Source organism: Crocodylus porosus, unplaced genomic scaffold (assembly GCF_001723895.1).
Source record: "Crocodylus porosus isolate Cpor-Errol unplaced genomic scaffold, CroPor_comp1, whole genome shotgun sequence".
Taxonomy (NCBI): Eukaryota; Metazoa; Chordata; order Crocodylia; family Crocodylidae; genus Crocodylus; species Crocodylus porosus.
Window position 1 is genome coordinate 93199341 of NW_017728906.1, and position 23329 is coordinate 93222669.

The 23329-nt window shown below is 45.6% G+C and overlaps 2 protein-coding genes and 1 long non-coding RNA gene across 4 annotated transcripts in view; 1 reads left to right on the forward strand and 2 right to left on the reverse strand.

Annotated features, from left to right (window-relative positions):
* The window catches only part of GRTP1 (growth hormone regulated TBC protein 1), a 67629-nt gene extending 59535 nt beyond the window's left edge, over nt 1-8094 (forward strand). For both annotated transcript variants that reach the window (XM_019529626.1, XM_019529625.1), the window contains 3 exons: nt 5236-5408; nt 5532-5717; nt 7606-8094. In XM_019529626.1, coding sequence (XP_019385171.1) covers nt 5236-5408; nt 5532-5717; nt 7606-7695 — 449 coding nt within the window. In that variant the 3' untranslated portion in view covers nt 7696-8094. The remainder of the gene's footprint in view (nt 1-5235; nt 5409-5531; nt 5718-7605) is intronic.
* LOC109306292 lies at nt 4786-10826 on the reverse strand. The gene is made up of 3 exons (XR_002099929.1): nt 10230-10826; nt 8543-8547; nt 4786-4796 (listed from the first exon to the last, which is right to left on the reverse strand). It is a non-coding gene; the product is annotated as an uncharacterized LOC109306292 (long non-coding RNA).
* A 2010-nt stretch (nt 10827-12836) lies between these two features.
* Nucleotides 12837-23329, reverse strand: part of LAMP1 (lysosomal associated membrane protein 1) — a 39094-nt gene continuing 28601 nt past the window's right edge. The window contains exons 5-9 of the mRNA XM_019529630.1: nt 21336-21553; nt 17463-17585; nt 15473-15542; nt 15115-15285; nt 12837-13849 (exon numbers count right to left, since the gene is read on the reverse strand). Coding sequence (XP_019385175.1) covers nt 13710-13849; nt 15115-15285; nt 15473-15542; nt 17463-17585; nt 21336-21553 — 722 coding nt within the window. The 3' untranslated portion in view covers nt 12837-13709. The remainder of the gene's footprint in view (nt 13850-15114; nt 15286-15472; nt 15543-17462; nt 17586-21335; nt 21554-23329) is intronic.

Consider the following 23329-nt stretch of genomic DNA (forward strand, 5'->3'; position numbering starts at 1 on the left):
ATAGATACCCCAGTCTGCAATAGGGACAGGAACACCAAGACCGTCCACTAGGGAAACTGGCAGCCTCCACAATATATATATGTCATCAAAGTCGTGGCGGGCGAGATTCTGAGGGTGCTACGTCACCCTAACGTGACGGTAGGGGGCGCTAGGGGGTTCACGGCCGCCCTTAGTCCCCGCTCCCTCACACAAGTCATAAGTAAAATTGTATTAAAACTGAGGTTAGACACACCTGTGTTGTCATGTTGAAGTGTGACTTTCTTTACTCTTGACTTCACTTTGGTAGTTGGAATTTTCCATACATCTCTTGATGACAATTTTTGGTTTCAATACTGAGAGCTTTTCTATGATGGGTTCTAGAGCAGAAGCCAAAGGTATGTATGGTCTAATAATAACTAAAATGGATAAAATGTCCTGCCTGAGACATGCATCTAAATAGGTAGGAAGATATTGAGGCTTACCAAAGGACTAAAAATTAGGTGTTACCCTCCATGGGTGCATTCACACATGCAAGCACGTGTGCTTGCAGCAGCTCAAATAGAAACGGTGCAAATTTGAGCTAGGGCTTTTTGCCTCAGCACACATGCTTGGACATGCATTTTGTTGAGGAGCAAATTGTGCCACTTGGGGCAAAATAACCCTTCCTGGCTCCTCCTGGATCTGCAGTCAGGGGGAGCTAGAGCCCAGGGCCAGCACCTATCATGGCCCCAACAGTATAAAAAGCTGCCCTGTCCTGGCCCCAGCAGTACAAAAAGTTGCCTTGGCAAGTAGCTCAGGGCTACTTGCTCTCAGGAGCTTCTGTGGCCCAGCCAATTGGTACCAGGGTACACTGCCCCTTGTGCCAGCTGGACTGAAACAGCCCTGAGAGTTCCCTGCACTCTCTACCCACTACAGGGGTCTGGCAGTAGGGGCTGCTGCCTGGCTGTGACCTACTGCACACCTTTCAGACCCAGATGGGGACTGCACAGCCAGTAGAGGCATCTGCCCCTCTGGGCTGTGGCTGCAGAGTTGGCTCTGTGCAGCACTACTGCCATGTGTGCCTCTGCCTGGCCATCTGGGCAGCTGTTGCCTGGAAGATGTTCCAGGTGTGGTGGCTTGGTTTGAACTGTCAAAGCATGTCCTCCAAGCCCCATTTGTCCAGGAGGTCAGCCACAGCCAGTTGGGCCCATGGTGCCAGCTCTGAGCAGGCAGGGTCCTGCCACTGGCCTCCCTAGCAGGAATTCTGGTGTTCCCTGTCGGAAAACTGAAAAATCCCTGATTTAAAAAAAAAATAAAAAAAAATCCCAAAGTCATTCTGTAAAATACCCCAAAATCAATGTTTCTCCACAAGTAAAACAAAATAATAAAGTGAACTTTAAATACGTTTCATGAAACATGAATATAAGCTTTGTTGCCCCCCCCCCCCCCCGACAGGGGCTACAGCCCCCGACGCAGAGGCCAGATGGCTGCTGCAGGAGCTACAACCCCCTCTGCAAGGCTCATATGCCCCACCCCCTGTCCCCAGATGGCTGCCCCCCCAACTCCAGGCACCATCACTTTAAAAAAGGAAAATAAAGGAAAAAAACCTGAGAAAAAAAGCCTCTTACCCTAGAAGCAGGGGCTCTGGGGCCTCCTAGCAGAGTCCCCCTGGGAAGCACAGGAAAGTGCTTCAAGTTTGCAACACGGGGAACATTTTTCATTCCCACGCGTGCCTCTTCCCTCATCTCAAAGAGGTTTGAGATGGGACAAGAAGCACACGTGTGTTTGTCTGGATGCACCCCATAAGGCTATGAAAACAAGCTCTGCAAATTGAGCCGGAGCCAGTGGTTATTAGATTGAGGTTATTCAGACTGGCACTTATGACAAAACACACTTTCAGGTTTTAAAGTACTGGCAGGGTTTAGCTCTTATCATGGACAATCTACTATAATTCATTATTTACATAATTTAGTGTTCCTCTGTTAAGATTTCCTAAAGTATGGGCATTCTCCTAATACCTTTTGTTAGCTCTAGCTATTTCTCAAGCGTATGTAGAAATCCATTATTTTAGGACACTTTAGGGTTTCTACATTGATTTCTAGCAGGTGTTTTGTTTGTTTCTCCTTATTGCTTTACCTACCCATAAATTATCTCTTTGTCCTTCTCTTGTGTTTAGCAGTTTTGGCATAAACCCTCTAAATGGTCACAAAGTCACAATTATTTTTGTCCTGTGACCTTTAGAGGCTATAAGCAAAAGGAAAGGCACAGCAAGAACTTGCATTATCTGCTGTGCTGTTTTTGTGCTGAGAGCATGGTTCTATCTGTACAGCACTTTGAGTCTGAAGGACCAGGTCCACAAAAGAGCTTGGGCAACTCAAGTCTGTTCTAACTGTGCCTGCAAATACCTCACTCAAGAAATCTGATCTTCAAAACTCTGGAGGCCCATAAGTTTCCTAGGCACCAGCAAAGGTCCCTGAAGTGACCTAAATGCCTGCTCCTGAATTCCTTAGAGGGGAAATATCTGTCCTACCTGCAATTCCAAACCAGGGAGCATTCTCAAAGTGCATGTCCCAGGTCCAGAGGTGGTGAGATACTGGACAAACAGGAGTCCCAGTTGCTGGAGCACTTGCCCTCGGGGACAGACATTACATATAAACTGATGTAAGTAATCAGAAACTGGTTTAAATTTGTAATAGAACAGACATTCAGTGCACATAAACTAGTTTGAAATGGCTGAAACCAGTTTGAGATAAACCTGGTTGAATGTACCATCAGACTTAACTGATTTGGCTCAAACTGGTTTATGCAGTGTCTGTCCCAGACCCATTGCTGGTTTAACATAAACCAGAGACCCGCAGCATCCCAGCATGCTCTCTGGGCTGGGCAGGGCTCTCTGCTCCCCAGCCCGAGAAGGAATAGGCAGGGGCAGGGGTCTGGGCAGAGAGAGGTTTAATTCCTCCCTCTCTGTCCCACCAGCAGGGACCCAAGCTGTCTGTCAGGGGCTCCCCCACCCCTTTGCTGCAGGAGTGGGGCATCATGGCCTGTGAGGCAGAGGGGGGCAGAGAGGAGGATTAGTCTCTGCTCTACCCCCACTGGCAGTCACACCTGCCTGCTTCGCGGCCATACTTGCTCCCTGCAGGGAAATGGGCCCCTGCTGTCCCCTCCGCAGGATGCTGGAGGAAGGAGGAATGACCCTTGCCCCTGCCCCCCCAAGGGGCCCTGCTGCCTGGTGTCTGGCAGGACAGCCTGGTTCTGGCTCACGGTGGCCGCACTAGGAAGCGCCAACTGTCCAGGCATGGCACTGGGCTGCCCTGCATCTCTGCTGACTGCTGGGAGCTGGCATCCTGCTGCCCTGCATCTCTGCTGTGTCAGAGATGCAGGGTAGCCCGGTGCCGACTCTGGCTGGCTGCACTTGGAAGCATTAGCAGCGGGGGAAGAAGGGCCACTTCTCCTGTGCCACCGCTGCTTGGCCTGGACCGTTGTGGCCCCGCCTGGCCACTGGAGCTGCGAGGGGGGAGTTTCCCTGAGCATCTTGAGGGCAGGGGAGTGCAGGGCAAGGAAAGCTGCTGCCTGCCGTGAGACCCTGGTGCCTCAGTGCCCAGCCCCCCACAGCTCTGTTCACCCTGCAGCAGGGCCCCTCTCCACACTCCCTGACATTGACAGCAAGGGCTCTGTCCCCTCCTGCTGCTGCAGCAAGGAAGGGGCACAGCCAGACGCCAGCCAGCAGGGCCTCTTTGGGGGCAGGGATGAGGGTTATGCCTCCTCCCTCCAGTGTCCTGCAGAGGGGGCAGCAGGGGGCTATTTTCCTGCAGGGAGCAAGTGTGGCCAGGAGGCAGACAGACCTGACTGCTAGTTGGGGTAGAAGAGAGACTAATTCTCCCTTCTGCCTCATGGGCCATGGTGCCCCACTGCTGCAGCAAGGAGGGAGCCCAGTTTGGGTCCCTACCAGTGGGGTAGAGAGGGGGAATTCACTCTCCCTGCCCAGTGAAGCTAGGATTGGCCGTGGTCCCCCTCCCCCCCCTCCCCTCCAGGTTTCCTGCAGCAGAGGGCACACTGTAAAGCACCTTGCACCCAGCCTGAGTGACTGCGGGCAAGTGCCTGCATGTCTGTTCTGTTACAAACTGGTTCAACCTAGGCAGGTTAGACTAACCTGCAAAGGTTGAATCAATTCAGGCTCTGGCTTTTTGAATGTCTCTCTAGCCCAGCTGAGGAACCTACATTCAAATCCCTCATGTGCCCCAGGGAATTTGAGCCTGTACCGCCCCCCTCTTCCCCCATGGACAAATGCTCTAATAACTAAGCTGTGGAATATGCTAATTTGGGGTGCTACCTTGCCTTTCTAGTTCATGTTCATGTTTACATGTTCCATTTGCATGGGAAAAAAATGAAGCCCGTCATTGAGCCAGTGCGTGAGTGGTTGGGACAGTCACCTGGAAAAGATGGCACCTGGGTTCCTGACTCAGCTTTCAATGAAGGCTTAATAAAAAAGTGAAATAATCTTTTTTTCTTATTATTTTCAGTGCAAATTTTTGTATCTCGTCACGTCTCCAGATTGATCAAAGACCTAAGATTTTGTTAATTGTACCCCTGCTTGGGTTAAGACGTGTCGATTGTTAGGGCCATTGGCGACGCATAGGGATGCATGTGGGTGTACCCACACCCTCTGTGTGGCGGTGCACCCCCTGCAAAAAGGCACTGTTGACACTGCCAGTGGTGCCTGTGGGTGGTCGCTGCCTGCCACCCTCTCCTCGCCACCAACACTGCTGGCAGCTTTTGTGGGTGGTCCCCAATTGCCATTGGCCACCGCTGTCTGCAGGCAGTCATTGACCGCTGGTTGGCTCTTACTACCCCCTCGCCACCAACAGTGCCATGCTCCCACTGTCGACAGTGCCACTACTACCTGCGGGAGCTTGCCATGCCCCCCCTAGCCTCCGGGGGGCACGTGGTGTTCATGGTTAGGGTGGGTGGATGGATGGAAAAACATGCAGCAAAGCTGAGTGATTAAATGTTTGAGGAGCTGGGAGTAGGGGGCTATTGTGGCAGGCTTGGTGAAAGTAATCTGCTATGTAGAGGGATCTGATGCTGCTGAGGCAGAAGTTGAAGGACTGAGAATGCATGTGGTCTCTTTCCATACTTTAACATAGCTATGTGCTTGGGGCTCAGTAGGCTAAAGCTGTTTGGCTTTAACAACTTCTAGTGTTTCTCATTAGCATCATCACATTACTTTTATAGATCTCACACACTAATTACTGAATGTTGATTTTTCTTCCTCCAAAGACTTCTATAGTCCAGCGATGATGGGTCTGAAAATGGATCAAGAGGTCCTTGGAGAACTTGTAAAAATGAAAGTTCCAGCAGTTGCAGAGTTAATGGATAGACACGGTGTTATGTGGACTCTAGTCGTGTCCCGTTGGTTTATATGCTTATTTATTGACATTCTTCCAGTGGAGGTAAGAAATAACTTGCAGTTTGTTTTATGATACATGGTAGATAATTCCTTTTTGTAATGGTTTGAATAATGATTACCAATAGCTGAAACAAGGTAACCTAGCAGCTCTTTTTCCCCCCTATAGACTGTACTCCGAATTTGGGACTGCTTATTCTATGAGGGATCAAAAATTCTCTTCCGTGTGGCCTTAACGTTGATTAAGCAACACCAAGCTTCTATTTTGGAAGCCACAAATTTCCCTGACATCTGTGATAAATTTAAGGAAATCACCAAAGGCATGTTTGTAACAGAGTGTCACACTTTCATGCAGGTAAGTGTTTTCAGTTTGTAACAGAGAATAGTTAAATATTGTAGAACCAAATAGACTTTGAAGTGTCTTGCTCATCCAAAATGTGATACAAAATTTGAGAATGGATTCCTGTGAATTTTCACTAGCTTGAACAGTTCTTCCAGTATAAGATTTGTTTAAGATTATAACTCAAAGAACTAACTTACAGCCTTTTCTATAACTGCAAACTTTGGAGCACCTGGACTATAAATGAGATTCCTTTTGCCCTGCCTGTAACCTGTGAATGTGTTAAGAAAACCCTGAATTATGAGTTGAATTTACTTTCCTCAAGTACTCCAACAGATAAGTGAATTCTGCGTGACTGATGCAGAATAATCACAGTAAAGTTTGCATTAACATTCACAATCTCTCATGCTACAAATGTGATTCTAACAACTGTATATAGTCAGGGAACAAAATGGCTGCTGTTAGAATATTGAAGAAGTTGGAGTGATGCAACTGAATGCTAAATGAAGCAAAGAAGTTCCAGGAATAAACTGGTCAATATTTTGTTGCTGGTGTGTTTAAAAATGAATGGGAAGTGGTTTGTTGGGAATGATTTGTATACAGGTCCACTTTCAGAGTTTCAGGGTAAGCCAAAATTGCATCCCACTTATTCCTAGCATAATTCTGTACTTATGTCAGAGCTCGGTTCTGTTCCCAGATCAGCCACTGACTTCGATATATGACCTTGGGCAAATCATTTCATTCCTGTTCCTCAGTTTTTCCCTATTTAAAAATTAAGATGATAAAGCCCTTGCTTGTCAGGCACTGAGGTGATGCAGTGGTGAAAAAATATCATATATACAACTTAGCTTTGAAGGGAACAAAAGCGCAAAGTCCAGACAAATGCTCCCGAGTCATTTGCTAACTCCTGCACACACTTTCCTCCTGTTCAGAAATACTGCAGAGTAATCTGGATAAAGATGTGGCTATTGTCTTGTTAGCTGTCTTGACAAGTGCTTCTACCCTTTGTGCAGCAACACTGTCAGGACTGAAATTCTTCTCTCACCCCTGTACCCTTCCTCCTTGGTCACTGTGTAAATTTGATAGAGAGTTAATAAATTATTCATTGGGATGGGCTACCATGATGAACTGGCCTTTAAAGTATAAAAAATTACTTATCTGAGTAGCTAAATGAGGCTTCTCCACTGCCAGTACAAGTGCTTGGTTTTCCTTGGTTCACAGATGCTGGCAGTAGTATGCCTGGTGACAGACAAATGTCAAGTGTGTTTGCAATAGAACAAAAAGTTATTTAAGTTCCTTTAAAGTAGAATTTTATATGAATCCCCTCGTGGTATTGAAAAAAACACTGCTTATACGGTTTATTTACTGAAGATGTGTATGTAACTCACCTGTATGGGTCACGTTTCCCCTTCTCCGTATTCACAATGGATTATGCTACATAGAACTGAAGAGAGCATAAGACAGTTCGAATATACTTACCGTCTCGCCACAGAACTTATTCCAGAATTAACTGCATGATTAAAAAAAAAATGTATGTTCATACTTCCCTCCAACATCACTACTACTTGAGATCCTCTTGATATCCTTGGAGGCCCTGGGGTCAGGAGACTTGGGATCTGTTCCCAGTACTGCTGATGGCTTTGTGCAATTTTAGCCTACTCAGTGCTATCTCACTATGCTGCCACTTTTACCCTGTCTTTGAAACAGGGATGATGATTGTATTAATCCATCTTGGAGAAGCACTTGCATCTAAGAATGAAGCATGCTAGAATAGTGCTCTGTGTCTCTGTTCACAATGAGGACTTCGGGTTCCACCCGTGCTTCTTTACATCTTTATGTGAAGTCTAGCAAGACTTTTATGTGCTTTGGGACTGAGTTTAACAATTAATATTCTTTGTCCTAGAAAATATTTACAGAACCTGGGAGTTTGTCCATGGCAACTATTAACAAACTTCGAGAGACTTGTAGAGCGAAGCTGCTTGCTCAGGGATAACTCGGGAGTATTTATTGGCCGATTGGCTGCTACAGAAATTGACACATTCCTCCTCTGAAATTGCACTGACTGAACACAATTTCTAATCTTTCCGTGAGTGTTAACTGACACTTGACCAATTTTTCCTGCCTTTCAAGTAAGTGTTGTCAACACTCTTTGTACTGTAAGTCTGTCAGTACATTTGGTAACTGGATTTATTTTTTAATGGTTTAAAATATGATCAGACTATTTCAATGTGAGGATACTCCTTTAAATAGTCACTCCTTTCTTTTTTTTTCCTTCAGGGCATTTTGTAATGTTTGAGCAAGTAGATATATAGGGTTACATCACGGATTGTGTGTATTAATCATGACACCACAACCATTTGTACAAAATAAATACTATTTATTTGTCAAAGCCTCTTTCTTGCAGTTAAATATTTGTTATGTGTGTGGTGGTGTCTGACTCCCAGCATCTTCAGTGACAGACTAACTAGCCTTCTGAGAAAAGATCTACTGAAAATAACAGGCCAGTATCATTATCATTATTGAACCAACACATAGCAGTTCCTAGGCACTTCAAATAGGCACATTCTCCAACCTAGGGCAGGAAGAGCTGATGAAAAAAGGCTGCAGTTCTTGTAGACTGTGGCCAGGTACAGACATTACACCTTCACCAGTATAAAAGAACAGAAGTTTACCGCACACAGACTGGCTTAAAAATGGCACAACCTGGTCTAAGATGTGAGCTTCTTCCCCCACTGCCAAGGGCAAATGTGTGTTCTGTTCCCTACTGCTCTTAACTGTCGCTTACAGAAAACCATGCAACTTGTATCTATTCCACCTTGGGCTTTTTTTAATGTCAGTACCTAATCTGTGCATTAGTTTAAGAGATCTGAATTACATAACAGGGGAGAAGGATAGGAACAGGGTTGAACAAATGGGCTTGAGGCAGAGCAGGAGTCCGTGTTGCAGGCAAGGAAGGTTAAAGAGCCTGAAACTCAGAATGGTAAGTGCAGTCTGCATTCACCCCTGGTGCTATATATAGCTGACTTGCCTCCCTCAAGCAGTGCTTGAGCCCCCTAGCTTGTGTCACATGCCTGGGGACACAGACTGCTGCATCAGCTGCATAATCACAAGTAGGGATACACTAATAAGAGATTTTTTTTGACCAATACTGATAGCTGATTTTTGAGGCATATCAGGTGCCATGATCTGATTTCTAGTACATAGCCCAGCAGCTTGAAGAGCAGTGTCTGTCTGGTAAGTCTGTTGTGGGAGGTGTGTGGGGCGGGGGAACAGATCGAGATCCCTGCAGTGAGGGTGGGAGTGGGGCTGGGGCAGGGCACAGGACAGAGCTGTGGCTTGTCTGGGGGGTGTAGGGAGGGGGTGGTGGCTTCTGCCACTGCACACCCTGGGAGGTGGTGTGTCCCCAGATTTGTGTGGGGGGCAGGCTGGACGGGGCTGTGCTCTGGGTAGGCAGCATCTGCTTTGGGAGTGAGGCGGGGGGGGGAAGGGCAGCAGCCACCCCAAAATTCACTGTAGTCTCCCCAGTTCCTTTTCCGGGCACTGCCCCAGCCTCAGCCTGCAGCAGCAGCCCACCCTGGATGAAGATCCAGGGGCACATGCCCCCCATCCCCTCCCAGGGTTGCATGCAGCAGCAGGAGCCTGGACAAGCTGTGGCTGTCCTGGGTCCCACCCTGCCCCATCCCCACTCCCTCCCTCGCTGCAAGGGCCTCAATCTGTCCCCCCATGCACCTTCCCTTCCACCACACCAGACTTACTAGCTGGATGCAGCTCTCCAAGCTGCCAGGCTGTGCTGCTTGCTGCCTATGTGCTGTGCTGCAGCTGTGCGCATGCATGGGGCATTTATTGGCCACATCAGGCAAAAAAAGCCAACTGCCAATACAGTAAATTTTCTTTATATCAGTGCCGATCCAATTGGACCAATGTATTGGTGCACCTCTACAAACAAGGAATTATGGTCAGGGATATACTTCTTTTACGGTCCTTCCATCTCTGCTCTTTGGAGGTTAGTACAGAGCAGTGCTGTACCAGGATTACTGTGAATAAGATACAATGGCACAGTAGGTCAGTACTCCTAGTTCTGCATCTTTGCTCAGTCCAGAACTGACGTATTCAAGTAAGCCCAGCTTGTGGAGTTTCTCAGGCTTCCTAGCCAGGGTGCTACCTCCTCCACTCCACTAGTCTGTGGCAAGCTGAGGCTGGGCCTGAGTGCACTGCCACCCACCATGTGCATCTTTCCTTACTTTTCCTGATGTGGCAGTTGCTGGCTTGTCAGCCTAGTCATCCTGGTGGTTTTCCTTTGCTAGCAATCCATCTCACCAGCCTCTTCTCAGTCTGATCCCTTGTACTTTTAGAGCCCTCTACTGGTTGGACTCTTTCCATCCTTCTCATTCTGGATTCTGATCCCACTCCAAAATAAGGCAGAGCAGAGTTATTAGATATGCAAGAGTCCATACAAGGGCTCCTAGGAGACAATAAAGCACCTGCACAAAGGGGCATCTGTATGGTTTGTGTGTGTGGGGGGGGTACCTGGGTACAGAGCCTTCTGTAATAGTGCTGTGGACTAGAGGGTCTGTTCTCACAGCAGCTGAATGGGGTGATGTAGTTGAATCTTTCAACCTTTAACCAGATTTCCAGTCCAGCTGTAGCAGGATGGATTAAATGACAAGTTTCCTTCTATTATGCATTGACTGTTGCTCATTAGTACCACTAATGAGAATCCTTCTTAAGCGTAACAGGCCTTGTTACTGCCCTTCATGTTATTCTACAGCTGAAGAAACTTAAATCCTTCCTTTGTTTTTATCTCTAAGTGGTTCCTCTTCTTTTGGCTGTTTACATCTTTTTTTTTTTTTTGCAAGCTTGTCCCTTTTACTACAATTAGAATTTCTTACCCACTGAATCCTCCGCTATCAACATGGATGTTTAATAGGGAAGCAATCCAGCAATACTACTTGAGGTTAATTGAGCTTTTCCATTTCCTTTTTAAAAGCTAGATCCAGCCAATCATTAGGTACTATCCTCTCTGTTTTTTGTAACCCTCTGGTCCTTGCCTCTACTATGAGACCTGCACTACAGTTATGCTAGGCTCTTTAATCTCATAATCATACTTTAAATATGAACTGGCAGTAGAAACCCCCCCTGCCCCAAACCTTTCCACTCACCCCCCCCCGTAAAGTTTGAGACTTATTTCCTTACCCCTCCTCCCTTCTTTTTTTGAGCTGGATCAGTGCGAGCTAAGTTGGAGCAGAAAGGGTGTCACAAAGCTTTTCTTTGAATGGTCTGAAGAACTGGCCACAAAAAAAGCTTACCCTTTGCAACTAGGTGCCCTGACCCTTACTGTCCATCTATTAAATAGGAGCCAGAGTAGGGTTAGTGCACGGTTGCAGTATGTGAAACAGCCCTATCCTGCCCTGCTCCCACCCACATTGCTTTGGCAAATATGTTGCAGACACAAGTATCTGTCTTCTCCTGTGTAAATCAAGGCTCCTGAAAGAGATGAATCAATTATATGCAGGAAGATTTGGGGACTCAAGCAATTCACATGAAAACCAACAGAAGGAGGCAGAGGGATGGAGCAGGGGTGGAAAACTGTTTTAGCAAGCTGTTACCAACAGCCTGGCTCTCCTTCTGTCTACGTTTCTGTACAACTCAGGCCTTCAACAGTGGCAGTTCTTTGCAACCAAGACATAATAAAAGATTAAGCAAGGTCTGCAAGGGCTTACTAGTGTACAAATAATACACTTACTGTACAAAGCTGTACCTAGTCTTAAGCTCTATTAAAATGCTACATTACTCCTCTTAAATTAGTAATTTAACTCTTTAAGTGTTACTTGGAAATAAGGTGTTGTGTGACCAGTCAGATAGTGCAGGGGTTATTAGCAACAGTCTGCAGGTCAGAGGTGAGTATGTACTAGGACCTAATTGCTGTCACTTTCACTTACACTCCTGCTCAGCTGTTCTGCAGCACCCTACAAGACCCCTCTGCCAGAGCCCAGCTGCGTCCACTGTTGAAGCCACAGCTCTATAGGGCTGATCCACAGGCTTCACAGGGATTGGCAAATTGCAGTCCTTGGGATAAACCCAGCTTAAGATAGAAGAGTTGAGAGGAAAATAAACCAGCACTTTATAACTTGTTTTTTTTAGCATTAAGCTAGTACAAGGGCAGGAAAAAAATACAGCCTGTGGGGCACCTAAGCAGTTTAGAAAATTAAAATCTGCTCCTGGCTGCCTGTCAAAGGATGGTAGGAGCCAGAGGTAGTAGGGTCCTAGGGAAGTCGGCAAGACTCAGGAGCAAAGCCAGCTCACCCCACCCCCCGGAAGCCTTTGCATGCCCCACCTTTCACTGCTCCATTGCTCCAGCACCACATGGGCATGGGCTGCGCTGTGGGAACATGGGACTGTGCCGGTACCCCAGGGCCAGGAAGGGGGTGGGGGTGTGCGCGTGTCTGTGTGCATGCACATACAATGACAGAGTGCATCCATGTGTTCATAGGGCAAGTTCCACAAGCACCCCCCGCCCATACACATGCACCCATATCCCCCCTTACACTGCCATACATACAGATCTTCACACACTCCACATGACTATATACACACACCCTCTCACTCCACACCCACACCTATTCACCTCCTCACAACCCCCCACCCACATCTGTACCCTCCCCCAAACCTATATCCACTTAAAACTTCATTTTAAGCAATCTTGCAATCACCTCTGTGTATGCTACTCAAACACATGTAAACCAGGACAACAATTTTTTAAAAATTAAATTAATGAACGTTGTAGATGTTTGATTTTTAGAATATAATTTGTTTTTCTGGTTCTGAGATGGCAAAACCACTTGCTGAAAGGAGTATTGGGGGGGGGAGGGGGCAAAGGTTGAGGGTTAGAGGGTGGGAACTTCCAGTCGAGATGGTGACCAGAGGGCAGGGCACCCATGCAGCCCTTAACAGCTTGCTAAAACCCGGTAAGTGGCACCTTGTCTGAAATAACTGCCCACCCTGAGCTAGTAGGACCTACTTGCCAGGAGCTTAGAGTTGTAGTCTCCGGCCTAGTTTAAGAGTGTGCAGTTGTGCAGGAAGCTTAGTTTGCTATTTGATTGGAAATACCCAAGAGCAAGGTAGTGACAGATCATATACAGAAAAAAAAAAAAGATGTCTTTATTAGCATTGTTACAGGCAATGCATACATCAGAACTGATCCTTGAAGTGTACAACCCCCAGCCAAGGTTAAAGCAAGAGAATCAGCAGATTGAGATCGATATTGTACACATGTGCAGAAACAGGATCTCTGGAGCTTCCAACAGAAGAGACTGAAATTCACTTTACAAAAAAATGTAAATAAAAATAAACACCCATTTTTTTTACATTTAAAAAAGTGCCAGCTTCTAACAAGCGGGCAGGGCATCAAAAGTACCAAAGAGGGGAGTTGTCCAATTGTAAATGAGTTCCTATAGGGTTTGAGTATTGCATTGTTTACACCCTGCATATGCCAGGCATTGTGTTTAAAGCTTAGTAAAAATACGCACCCAGGAGACAAGGTGGGGTTTAGATTTTCATGTTGTCAGTCATTGCTTATACTTTAAATCAGTATAATTAAACTTCCATCGCAGGATGGTAGTATCAGAGTGAATATATTCCCTTTGTTAGGCTTAATAAAATCAGAAGTTGAGTGAATGTGAACTAACTACACACAAGTCTGGAATCTTTAACTGACATTAATGCAGTCCGTTTCAGAAAAAACACCCTCAAAAACTGCAGCTTGTTTCTAAGCGGGTAAATGTTTAAACTAGTTAGCAAAATTAGCCACCAGAATTTCAGAAGTTATTCCTTTGTGCATAGTTAAATGCTGCAAGATGGATTTCACATTTAATAAGGCAGACTTAACAAGAAGCATTTTGCAGGAAAGGCTGTTTTCCCTTATAATACCAATCTTAATGCAGGGGAACACAATTTATTTGCTTCTTGCAACTGCTCTGTATCTAATTAGATTAATCTAAGTGCAAGTCATTAAATTGTCTGATATCCAGCATGGCTTCTCTTTCTGCCAATCAAATAAGCAATCAAGACTATCAGGACAAGTCCAGCAAGAGCTGCACCTACTATGATAGGGATCAACATGTTGTTTTCATCCAGCTGGCATTCTTCCACTGGGGAGAGAGGGGGAAAGGTCATGTTAGGCACATGCAACATAATATATTTACCTACATCGCTTTCAACATGTTAAGAGAGCCACTGGAACCATAGAAAACTGGGGTGGAAGGGACCTCAGGAGGTCATTTAGCTAAGCCCCTCCTCAACTATTCCCAACTATATAATCCCACTCATTACCCTAGGCAGACTCCCCCTCCTACTAGACACCACTTAAAGCTGCTAGGATGCACACATCTACAGATCTTTGCTGTTACTGTCTAAGATTTGTAGGGAAGAGGGACTCTCAAAGCAAGAGGGAGAACATCTGAATGTAGCTCTTCTAAGAAAAGAGCTTCTTCCATTAAATATAATGGAGACAAGAGTTTTCTGGACCATCTAGCACCCCACTGTGCACTAGTTATCTCAAGGAAAGTTCTGTATTTACACACTTGATGAACTCATCTTAATCCAGAGCCTTAAGTCTTGCTGTCTATGGGAGCATCTACACATGTAATTAATGCACTGTAAGCTTACTGCACAGTAAAATACTTCACAGTATACTTTCCTTGGGAGCATGTCTACACATGCACCCGTGAGGAGCAAATTTGATCCTAATGCGAGCAATTCAGTGAAGCAATTCAGCTACTCCTGCTCTGTTCTGCTCTCCCTACAGAAGCCACAGGCTCCTCTGGGTGCCAGCCCCGGGCTAGCAGGCGGCATGGGAGTCAGGTCTGGGCTTGGGGATAGGGAGGGGAAGATGGGATGTGGGTGGAGCTGTCCTGCCTCTGGGACAGCTGCCTCCCAGCCCCACATCCCAGTCAGATCAGGGCACAGGGCTGGGAAATAGTTGCTGGGGGAAGGGACAATTTCCCAGCCCTGTACTCTGATCTGATCGGGGCTGGGAGGCAGCTGCCCAGGGAGGGGCACTTCCCTCCCCCCTTATTGCCTAGGCTAACCAGGAGCAATATGCTTCCAGTCAGCTGTCTATGCATGCACTACTATGCAGTAGCTAATGTGCAGTTAATCTACCTGTATTTATAGGTAGTAGAAAAAATTGTGTATTAGGCTAATCTACTGTGCAGTAGCTGCTGCACATGGTTACATGGTGATGCCTTACTGCTCCATAGATTGATATTATGGAATAGGCTCCAAAATGTCGAAGGCCTGAAACTTTGAAAGAAGGATGTAAACATATGCTTAAGTTAGTAAAAGCTTAAACATTCTGAATGATTTTGCAGTTTATACTTAAAGTATGCCCTACTACTGACAGAGCAACTCTTACCTGCCCCAAATTTGTCTCCGTCAATCTTGAAAACTTGGACCTGAACGTTGAACAGGTTGACAAAAGCTCCTTGTGTGACCAAGAGATTCTCCTCTGCATGACACATGTAGGAATTTCCCACCGAAGCACCAAGCGCACTCATGCTGTTGTTCACAGCCTCAAACTGTGGTTCTGCATAGAGAACAGCATGTTACAGAGTTGTTTGCAACAAAAATTGATGCTGCTAATTCCTTAGGGCTTAGTAGTTAAGGAAGAAAATACACGTCACCCTTTCTACTGCAGTCTTCATTATATCTAGACACTCTGACTTAGATGTGCAGTTAGTCTAGTTCAGATGAGACATTTGAAAAACCCTTACTTTTGGCTTCAGGAGGCAAAGTTGTGTTCACGGTGACACCTTGCAGGAAAAACTTCTCAATACTTGTGTTCTTTAAAGAAAAAGACAAGCGATTATTTGACTTTTGAAAATACCATTTAACAAACTTAATTCTAGCCATTTAGGTCTTAGCTCAGTGCACTAGTTGAAAAGTTTCCAAAGCATCCTCTAGTCGAGGTGTTGCAGCAGGGAAAGACGTTCTAGAATGACACCAACTACATTTTTAGAGAAGAAAACCATGGTGGGGAGAGGGAACAATTTGCTTGGGGACAGAAAAGGAGGCAATAAAAGGTTAAAAAGAAGGCAACTTGGTCTCAGTCTGAAGTAGCAACTGGATCACAGCAGCTGACCCCCTGGCAGGGGCAGAGAAGTCAGTCACGAAACATTATCTTCCCACACCCCTCTATCTCTGTGACAGCTCCACTAGCAGAACTGGTAAAGACGACAAGGCCTCTGTGCTTATCTCAAGATCATGCAGTGGTTAGCTCCAGTGTATTTGCCTTGTTTAACAAAAGGCGCAATGCTCTTCCTGTGATAGTGGTAGGATCCCTCTAATGCAAGGTGTCAAGAGATGCAGTCCAGGGAGGTAAACCTATTATTTGGCCCATTGTGCTCATGCATCTTGGATCTGCAGCACGTGGGGCCAGTCTGCAGACTAGCCCTGCGCCCCTCACCTGGCCTGCAGGGCCTTATGAATTTGACAGCCATGCTCTAATGCATGCAGGCTGTGGAACCTGCACAGTTAAGGCTTATGTCAGGGGTTTCCAAAGCATTACCCCTGAAGGGCCATTTCAAAAAGGGGCAGTTCTGGGTCATTGGTTGCTCCAAAAAAAAAAAAGGGGGGGGCTGCAGGTGATACCTAGACACACTGGGAACACCCTGCTTAAATTAAAGCTGAGTTTAAGAGTCAGTAGGTACATCTATACATGCATTAATGTGCATTGGTTACTGAGCATTTAATTTAGTTCCTGTAATAATCTGCAGTAATCAGCACAACTGCACAGCAGCACCAGCACATGCATTTTAGGTGACACTAATAGGCAACAGACTAATTCTACTGCACATTAGCATGGCTTTTGCCTGCCGCACTAATGCGATGTAGAATTAGTCTACTGTGCTTCTAGCGTCTCATGTAAACATGCCCAGTAGGTCCCCTGAAAAGCTGACAACTGGGGGATTTTCAGGGTGATCAAGTGAAGTCCTTTCAAGAGAGAAGTCTGAGAATCAACTGTTATGGACATATGTTGTGGTTACAAAGGAAACAAAAGCTATACAGCTTCTGGCAAGATGGTAAACTGCCACAGAAGACACCACAGAGTAGCTCAACAGTGTGCAATATGAGGGCTTCATTCAATTCCTTCCTTCACAGGATTTGCTGAAAGACACATTCACAATCCTGCCTTAGCTATTGCATGATCATTCTCTGAAAGCTTTATTGAATTTAAGTTGTTTCAAAGTAATGGCATTGCCAGTACTGCCACTGAGGGTGACCATCTAGTGCCAGGGGTGGGCAAAATGCAGTCCGGGGGCCTGAGTGGCCTGCCAGGGCATTCTATCTGGCCCCTAAAAAATTTAGAAAAGTAATATTAATCTGCCCTAAGCTGCCTGTCATGCAGTCCTCAATGGCTTGCCAAAACTCAGTAAGCAGCCCTCTGCACAAAATAATCACCCACCCCTGGTCTAGTCCATGCTCTTGAGGAAAAGAAAATGGTGGGGAGGTTCGGAATATTTTTAGAAAGGGGCATTTCTAAAGCTAAGTAGCTCAGACATAACTCCTAGCTCTCCTGCTTGGTTTCATTGGCTCCAGAATGTATAGGTTAGAGAATTCCCCCACCCTTTCCCATAAAACTGCCATTTTCTCATGGCAAGATAAGGGGAAGGGAAAGTTTTCCCAAACGTGGCCTTGTTCAAAGTAATTTCAACCTGGAACTACTTGACAGCAGTGCAAGATACTGTGGCCAAATACTCTTACCCGAATGAAGTGGAAGGTGAGCTTGGCTTTCCCAAAAGTCAAGTTCAAGAAGGCTGAGGAATTGTCACAATTTCCAGAGAAAGATGTATTAGGTGGGATGAAATTCAGCACGTCTAATCCAGTCTGTACATGAAAGAAAAGCAGATGGAAAACCACTAGTGTAACATCCTTTTCAACTTAAAGCACCTTCTGCAATTTCTTTGAATTTGGCAGCAGCCCATTAAAAAATTCACTCATTTTTAACTACAGAAAATATTTAATAAAGCAATTCTTTTGTTGCAAAGAATACCAAAAGCCCGCATCGGTTCAGAATAGTTTTAACAGTGTGAATTCTCTGGGTTTAGCTTGTTAATTGTGTCTACGTGTTTGCACCTCTAACAATAGTGCTAATATTATGTGGCACCCTTAGAAGGATCTCACGGCACCCTGTTTGATAATCATCTTGGTTTTAGTACCTTACAATAAAAACTGTTCAGAAAACTTCTACCTGGCTTCCACTCAGATGCAAGAAGGGGGCTATTTTTTACAGGTTGCTGTGTGTTATATCAGTTACCAGTTGACACCAACTAGCCCCAAGCTGAAGGAGCAGAAAGGTCATAGTCCCACCCAGTTTTTGCTGTGGTCTTACTGGATGCAGCCAAATCTGAACTTTGAACTCAGGCTGCATTTTGTAAGCAAAGCAGCTAGTACCATATTCAGAAGCTAGAGGAGAACCTTGAGCTGCCACCAACACTACATTAGTGCCTTGCTTCACTGAAATGAAGGCAAACTGATAAACCAAACATTCTGCTTTGACAATAGAGAGAAAAAGCAAATCAAAGGGAACGAGCTCACAACATATAAGACGACCCCTTAGAAATACAGGTTTCCTTTGCTTTATGTGGGTTCTGTATGTGCAAACTGCTCTTATGCGATGACCCTTTTTTTACCAAAAATTTATTATGTGCAAAGTGAATTCACTCTTATACAATCTGTGTGGTGGAAATCCACAGTCAGTTGCTTTGTGCGGTGCATTATGGGAGTGACGAGCACCAAAATATAGTCCCCCATGTGGATCTGTGCTCTTTGCTCGTTGTCTGCGACACGTTTCTGTAGTTGCCATCCCCATTATGATAGTGCCTCGTGCCTTGCATATGCTGGTCTGCTGCTGGTGAGTACCAAAACCGTCTTGTAAAAACGGTAGAAAAGGAACTGGGGGGTCAGTACAGTCAAGGTCTTGGAACATATCCCTATTTGTTACATTGTAAAGTGGGTTCCCTTTATACGAGTTTGAGTTATGAGCCTTTTTCCAGGAACACACGTACAGCATAGAGCGAGGGAAACCTGTACTCATTTTAAAATGCTGAACTGTATCACACGTACACTCTGACATTTATTTCAGACACTCCTGTTTTGACAACTAACTGTGGGCTAGATGTTTTAAGTGAGTGGGGGCCAACCCTTTAGGCAGGCCCTCTGCATCTTTCTTGAGCGTCACTCAGATCCCCATCCCCTGCCTGATCTGCAGCTCTGCATTGCATTTCCTGCCATATCTGCAGCTATGCTGCCTATCTCCCCCCCAGCCAGATGCATGTTGCATCCAGAGGCTGCTTGTGCTACGTGTATCACAGGCTGGCCACCCCTGTTTGAAGCCATCTGAACTGGCTTAGAAAGGCACTTCCACAAGCCTTCTGGGGAGAATTCTTTTCTTTTTGTCAAGTTACCTAAAAATTCACACCCAAATCATCCTTGAAGTAGGCTCAAATATTGCCAAGATAAAGGCAAAAAATGACTATGTTGTTTTAGACCCATCCAAAGCTCCCTAGAGCTAGGAGAATGAGGAAGAACATACCACCAGGGCTCTGACAGGTTGGTAGGCCTGACTGACAAACTCCCTCACACAACCAGCCATTTAAAACTTCCCATCATTTGGTAGGTTAGAAAAATTAGTGCTAGAATTTAATGTTGTAGAATTAGCTAACTAGGTTGCACAGAACAGAGTGATAACCTACAGTTAAAGTTCCTGCAGCATATTTCCCCACAAGTCAATGAACCACCATCTGGCCCACTCTGGTTCACATACTTCCCCTTCCAGCCAAGTTCACTGTTTTCAGCACTATACCACATTACCTATAACTCTTCAGATAAAACCACGTAAACCCAGACAGGGTCAGGGGACCGGCTGCTGCATTCTGTAGGCTTTTAAAGTTATTTTGTGACCAGTTCTTCAGACTTTCCAGTGAAAGTTTGCAGCCCACCCCTCCGCTTCAGACACCACAGCCAATAAAAACTAAGGTTGTACCTAGGATTTGCCTGAATGTCCTTTCCTCTGCTTCTTATTTCAGAGCAACCTTCAACCAAGAGGCTCTGAAAAATCCATAGCTCTTGATCTCACTAATGAACCTTTCCACTGTTTGTCAGAATACAACCACCTCCCTCAAACTGGGATTCCTGCTGCAAAACCAGCCATCTTTTTTTTAAATGGTCTAGGTCAGGGTACTCAACCCCTGGTCCACAGGCCAGATCCAGTCCACAGCATCATGTCATGGGAGCCCCATGGGCCAGATAAGTCTAGAAATTTGGTGGTACTGCTCCCCTGATGCCAAATCTCCAGACCCTGGAGAGCCTTGAGCCCTGCAGGTTGGATCCAGTGTCTGATCCCAGTGCACAGGGTTGGGTGGGGGTGGTACCAGACCCCATGGGCCAATCCCAGGATCCAGGGGGCAGGAGGGCGAGGTGCCAGGCCCCCAGACCCCATCTGGCCCAGAGAGGCCCTGTGCCACTTATCTAACCCGCAGGGCCAAAAGGGTTGAGCACCATGGGTCTAGGTGCCTATGCAGGAACCTGCAGGTCTGATAGCAGAGCTTCACAGGAGGAGGAGGAGGGATGGGATGCCAAGCTAAGTAAGGACAAATGGAAAGAACCTCTAGCTTCTGTGGCAAAGTACTAGTTATTAGGAAGCCTAGGAAGTCTGTACAGACTAAAATTCCACCTGCTAAAAATTAATCCAGGTCGACTAAAGCTGTGTGAAACTGAAAACTCATAATCGGAAATTTTGTATTCGACTGGTTTGGGGCCCTTTAACAATACCCAGAGAAACAACCAACAGTCTAGTTGTCACTTATTCTCTCTTGGAGAATTTGAAAGTTTGTTCTTATTCAGATACTACCAGACTAAATCGTGGTATTTAACAAGGCAAATTTAAGCTGTGTCTTCATTGCCTATTTCCGTGATTCACTTCTGCTGTTCTTAACTGTTTGCTATTCCCATGGCCTAGTGAAATGTATTGCATTTGAATTTAAGGCTCTGGCATATTTACCATCCTAAATAAAGTGGAAACAGGTAGGCCCTGTTCACATTGGTTTCAGATGGCATAAGAAAGTGTCATGCAACACCTCCTCCACTCACTCCTGCTCTATGTAAAACACACGCTGATAAAAAGGTGATCTATCCACTATTAGACAAGCACTGGTTATGCCCAGCACCACTTGCATGCATGGAAGTAGCACCAAACATGCACTTAAACGCACCCACATGACTTCTTTGGCATTTGATGCATGAGAAGTAAGGGGAATGTTTTCAAGACACTGATTTCTAGTGACATCCAACAGGAGACAGACATGCCTCTAAGTTTCTTTTGTGGCCTGCTTGTGACACCTCAAGGGAAAAAAACAAAATAAAACACATTTATGACTGGTTTGTACTTGTTCTACAGTCTTTGAATACTTGGACTATTTGTTTTTTTAGTTCATACTACAACTGAACTGAAACATAACCATGATTAAATACTACAGTTCTGTCTACAAATGAAGTATAGGGCACCTAAAATAATTATGCTGGCTCTCAATATAAGAAAGAATTTTAGGTTTGAAGGCAAGAATAAAGAACACATACCTTTCCGTCTTTCTTTCCATAGGATACATTAAGCTGCAATCCCATAGAAGCAAGTACACAGGTCCCGTTTTTACCAGTCACATTGTATTTACCAACCGCTGGGTTCTGTGGCAGTGTGGTTGGTGCTGGGCTAGTAGTGGTAGGCACCTGGCTAGTAGTCTGCCTGGCAGTTGTAGTAGCAATAGTAGTTTTCGATTTGTCTCCAGTACATTCAGATTCTGAAGAATGAAGGAAAAAGAAAAAAAGTGACAAATAGCAAGCAGAATGGCACAGACTACAGACCAAGTGGTTTAAGTTCCTCTTTAGTATTAGGAACCAAAAGATTTTAAATAAAAATTCTAGCTAATTGTACCCCTAATAAAATAAAAGCGACATACTGTGTCAGACCAATGATCCATCTGCTCAGTATCCTGTCTCCAACAGTAGCAGTAATAGATGCTTATACAGCAGCATTTCTCAACCCATGGGTCGTGACCCAAAAATGGGTTACAAGAATATATGAAAGGGCTGCAAACAAACTTTAAAAAAAAAAAAAAAAAACAACTGATTCTCCTTCAAAGGAGAAACATGTGGGAAACTGGCTTTCTTCCTTGCAGGCTGGCAGAGTTCCAGCTTGCAAGGGGCTGCTTGGGGCTCCCCCTGCCCCACACACATACCCCCTACCCCACACACTGGGAGCTGGGACCTGGGGACAAGAGGCAGCAGGTTGGGTGTGAGGGGCAATGGGTGTCAGGACCGGCCAATGTTTACAAATGAGTCCTGGTACAAAAGAGGTTGGGAACCACTGCTATAGAGGGAAAGCATTGAATTAGATATCACTAGAGTAATCCATCAATAGCCACCCTGGCACCCATCATTTATTTAGAGAAGCTACAAGAAACATCTCCAACCATAAACACAACCATTTATGTTCAGTAGCCAAGAACAGATCTTAACATCCATGAATTTATCCAGGCCCTTTTTGAATCTGGCTATGCTCTCTACCTCCACAACCTCCCACGATAATGAATTCCACAAATTAACTATGCTTTCCATTAAAAAAAAGTCATCTCGTTCTTTTTCATGTCAGTACAAAGCTGGGGGACGTGGCCTTTGCTACTGCCCTTTCCACTTCCGCAGCAGGGAGCGGAGAACGGGCTGGCTGTGGTGGTCTCTGCCCTGCGCAGCTGCCCCCAGGGATGCTGGGGGGCAGAGGAGAGAATCAAAGGGCTCCAAGCAGAGAGAGCATCACAGCAGGGCCCCAGGGCCGTGTTGGGAGCGGGCTGCTCCTGGGCCTTTGATCCATTATCAGTACAAATTAAAAGCTGGTCAGTGTCACTTCTTTTTTTCCCCTAAGCACTCAGTTTTACAGCTTCTCAAAGCATAACTTAAAGAGGATGCCCATGTCCTTTTCATGTTCTGAAAAGCAGCTCATGGCAAAACAGAAGCTATTTAGCCATTAGTTTGTATTTTCACCAAGGAGTGGGTCAAAGTAAGCTGTATTTGTAGTAGTGCAGCCAGCTCCCTCTGCTTGCAGATCACAACAAGGCTAATCTGTTGGCTGCCTGCCCAATGGAGATTAGCCTGTAAGAGCCACCTCCTCTATCTGCAAGCCAGCCTTCAGGGAGCCTCTTCCTAATCTTTCCCTTCAGGCAGAAACCAGTTGTGACCAGGGCCTTATTTAATGGTTGCAAGGAGCCCTCCATTGCCTTGAAACAGTGGAGGCTTGAACATCTTCCAGAGGAGTACCAGGATAAGCTTCAGTTCCAAACTCCAATATAATCCAGAGGCTGCTCTGTATTGCTAGGTACTCATTAGTGGGAGCAACTCTTTATCAGCTCCATCCTGTTCCTTTCTTTCAGTTTCGAGAAACAGGCCTGCACACAGAAGCGGGTTCTCCCAAGTCCAAAACAGTTCCTGCTTTAGGCATCACCAATAAACTGCTCTTCTTTCTTTTCATCCAGGTCAGTAACAAAAGGGAAGGAAAGGTATCAGGATGCGTGTGTGTGTGTGTG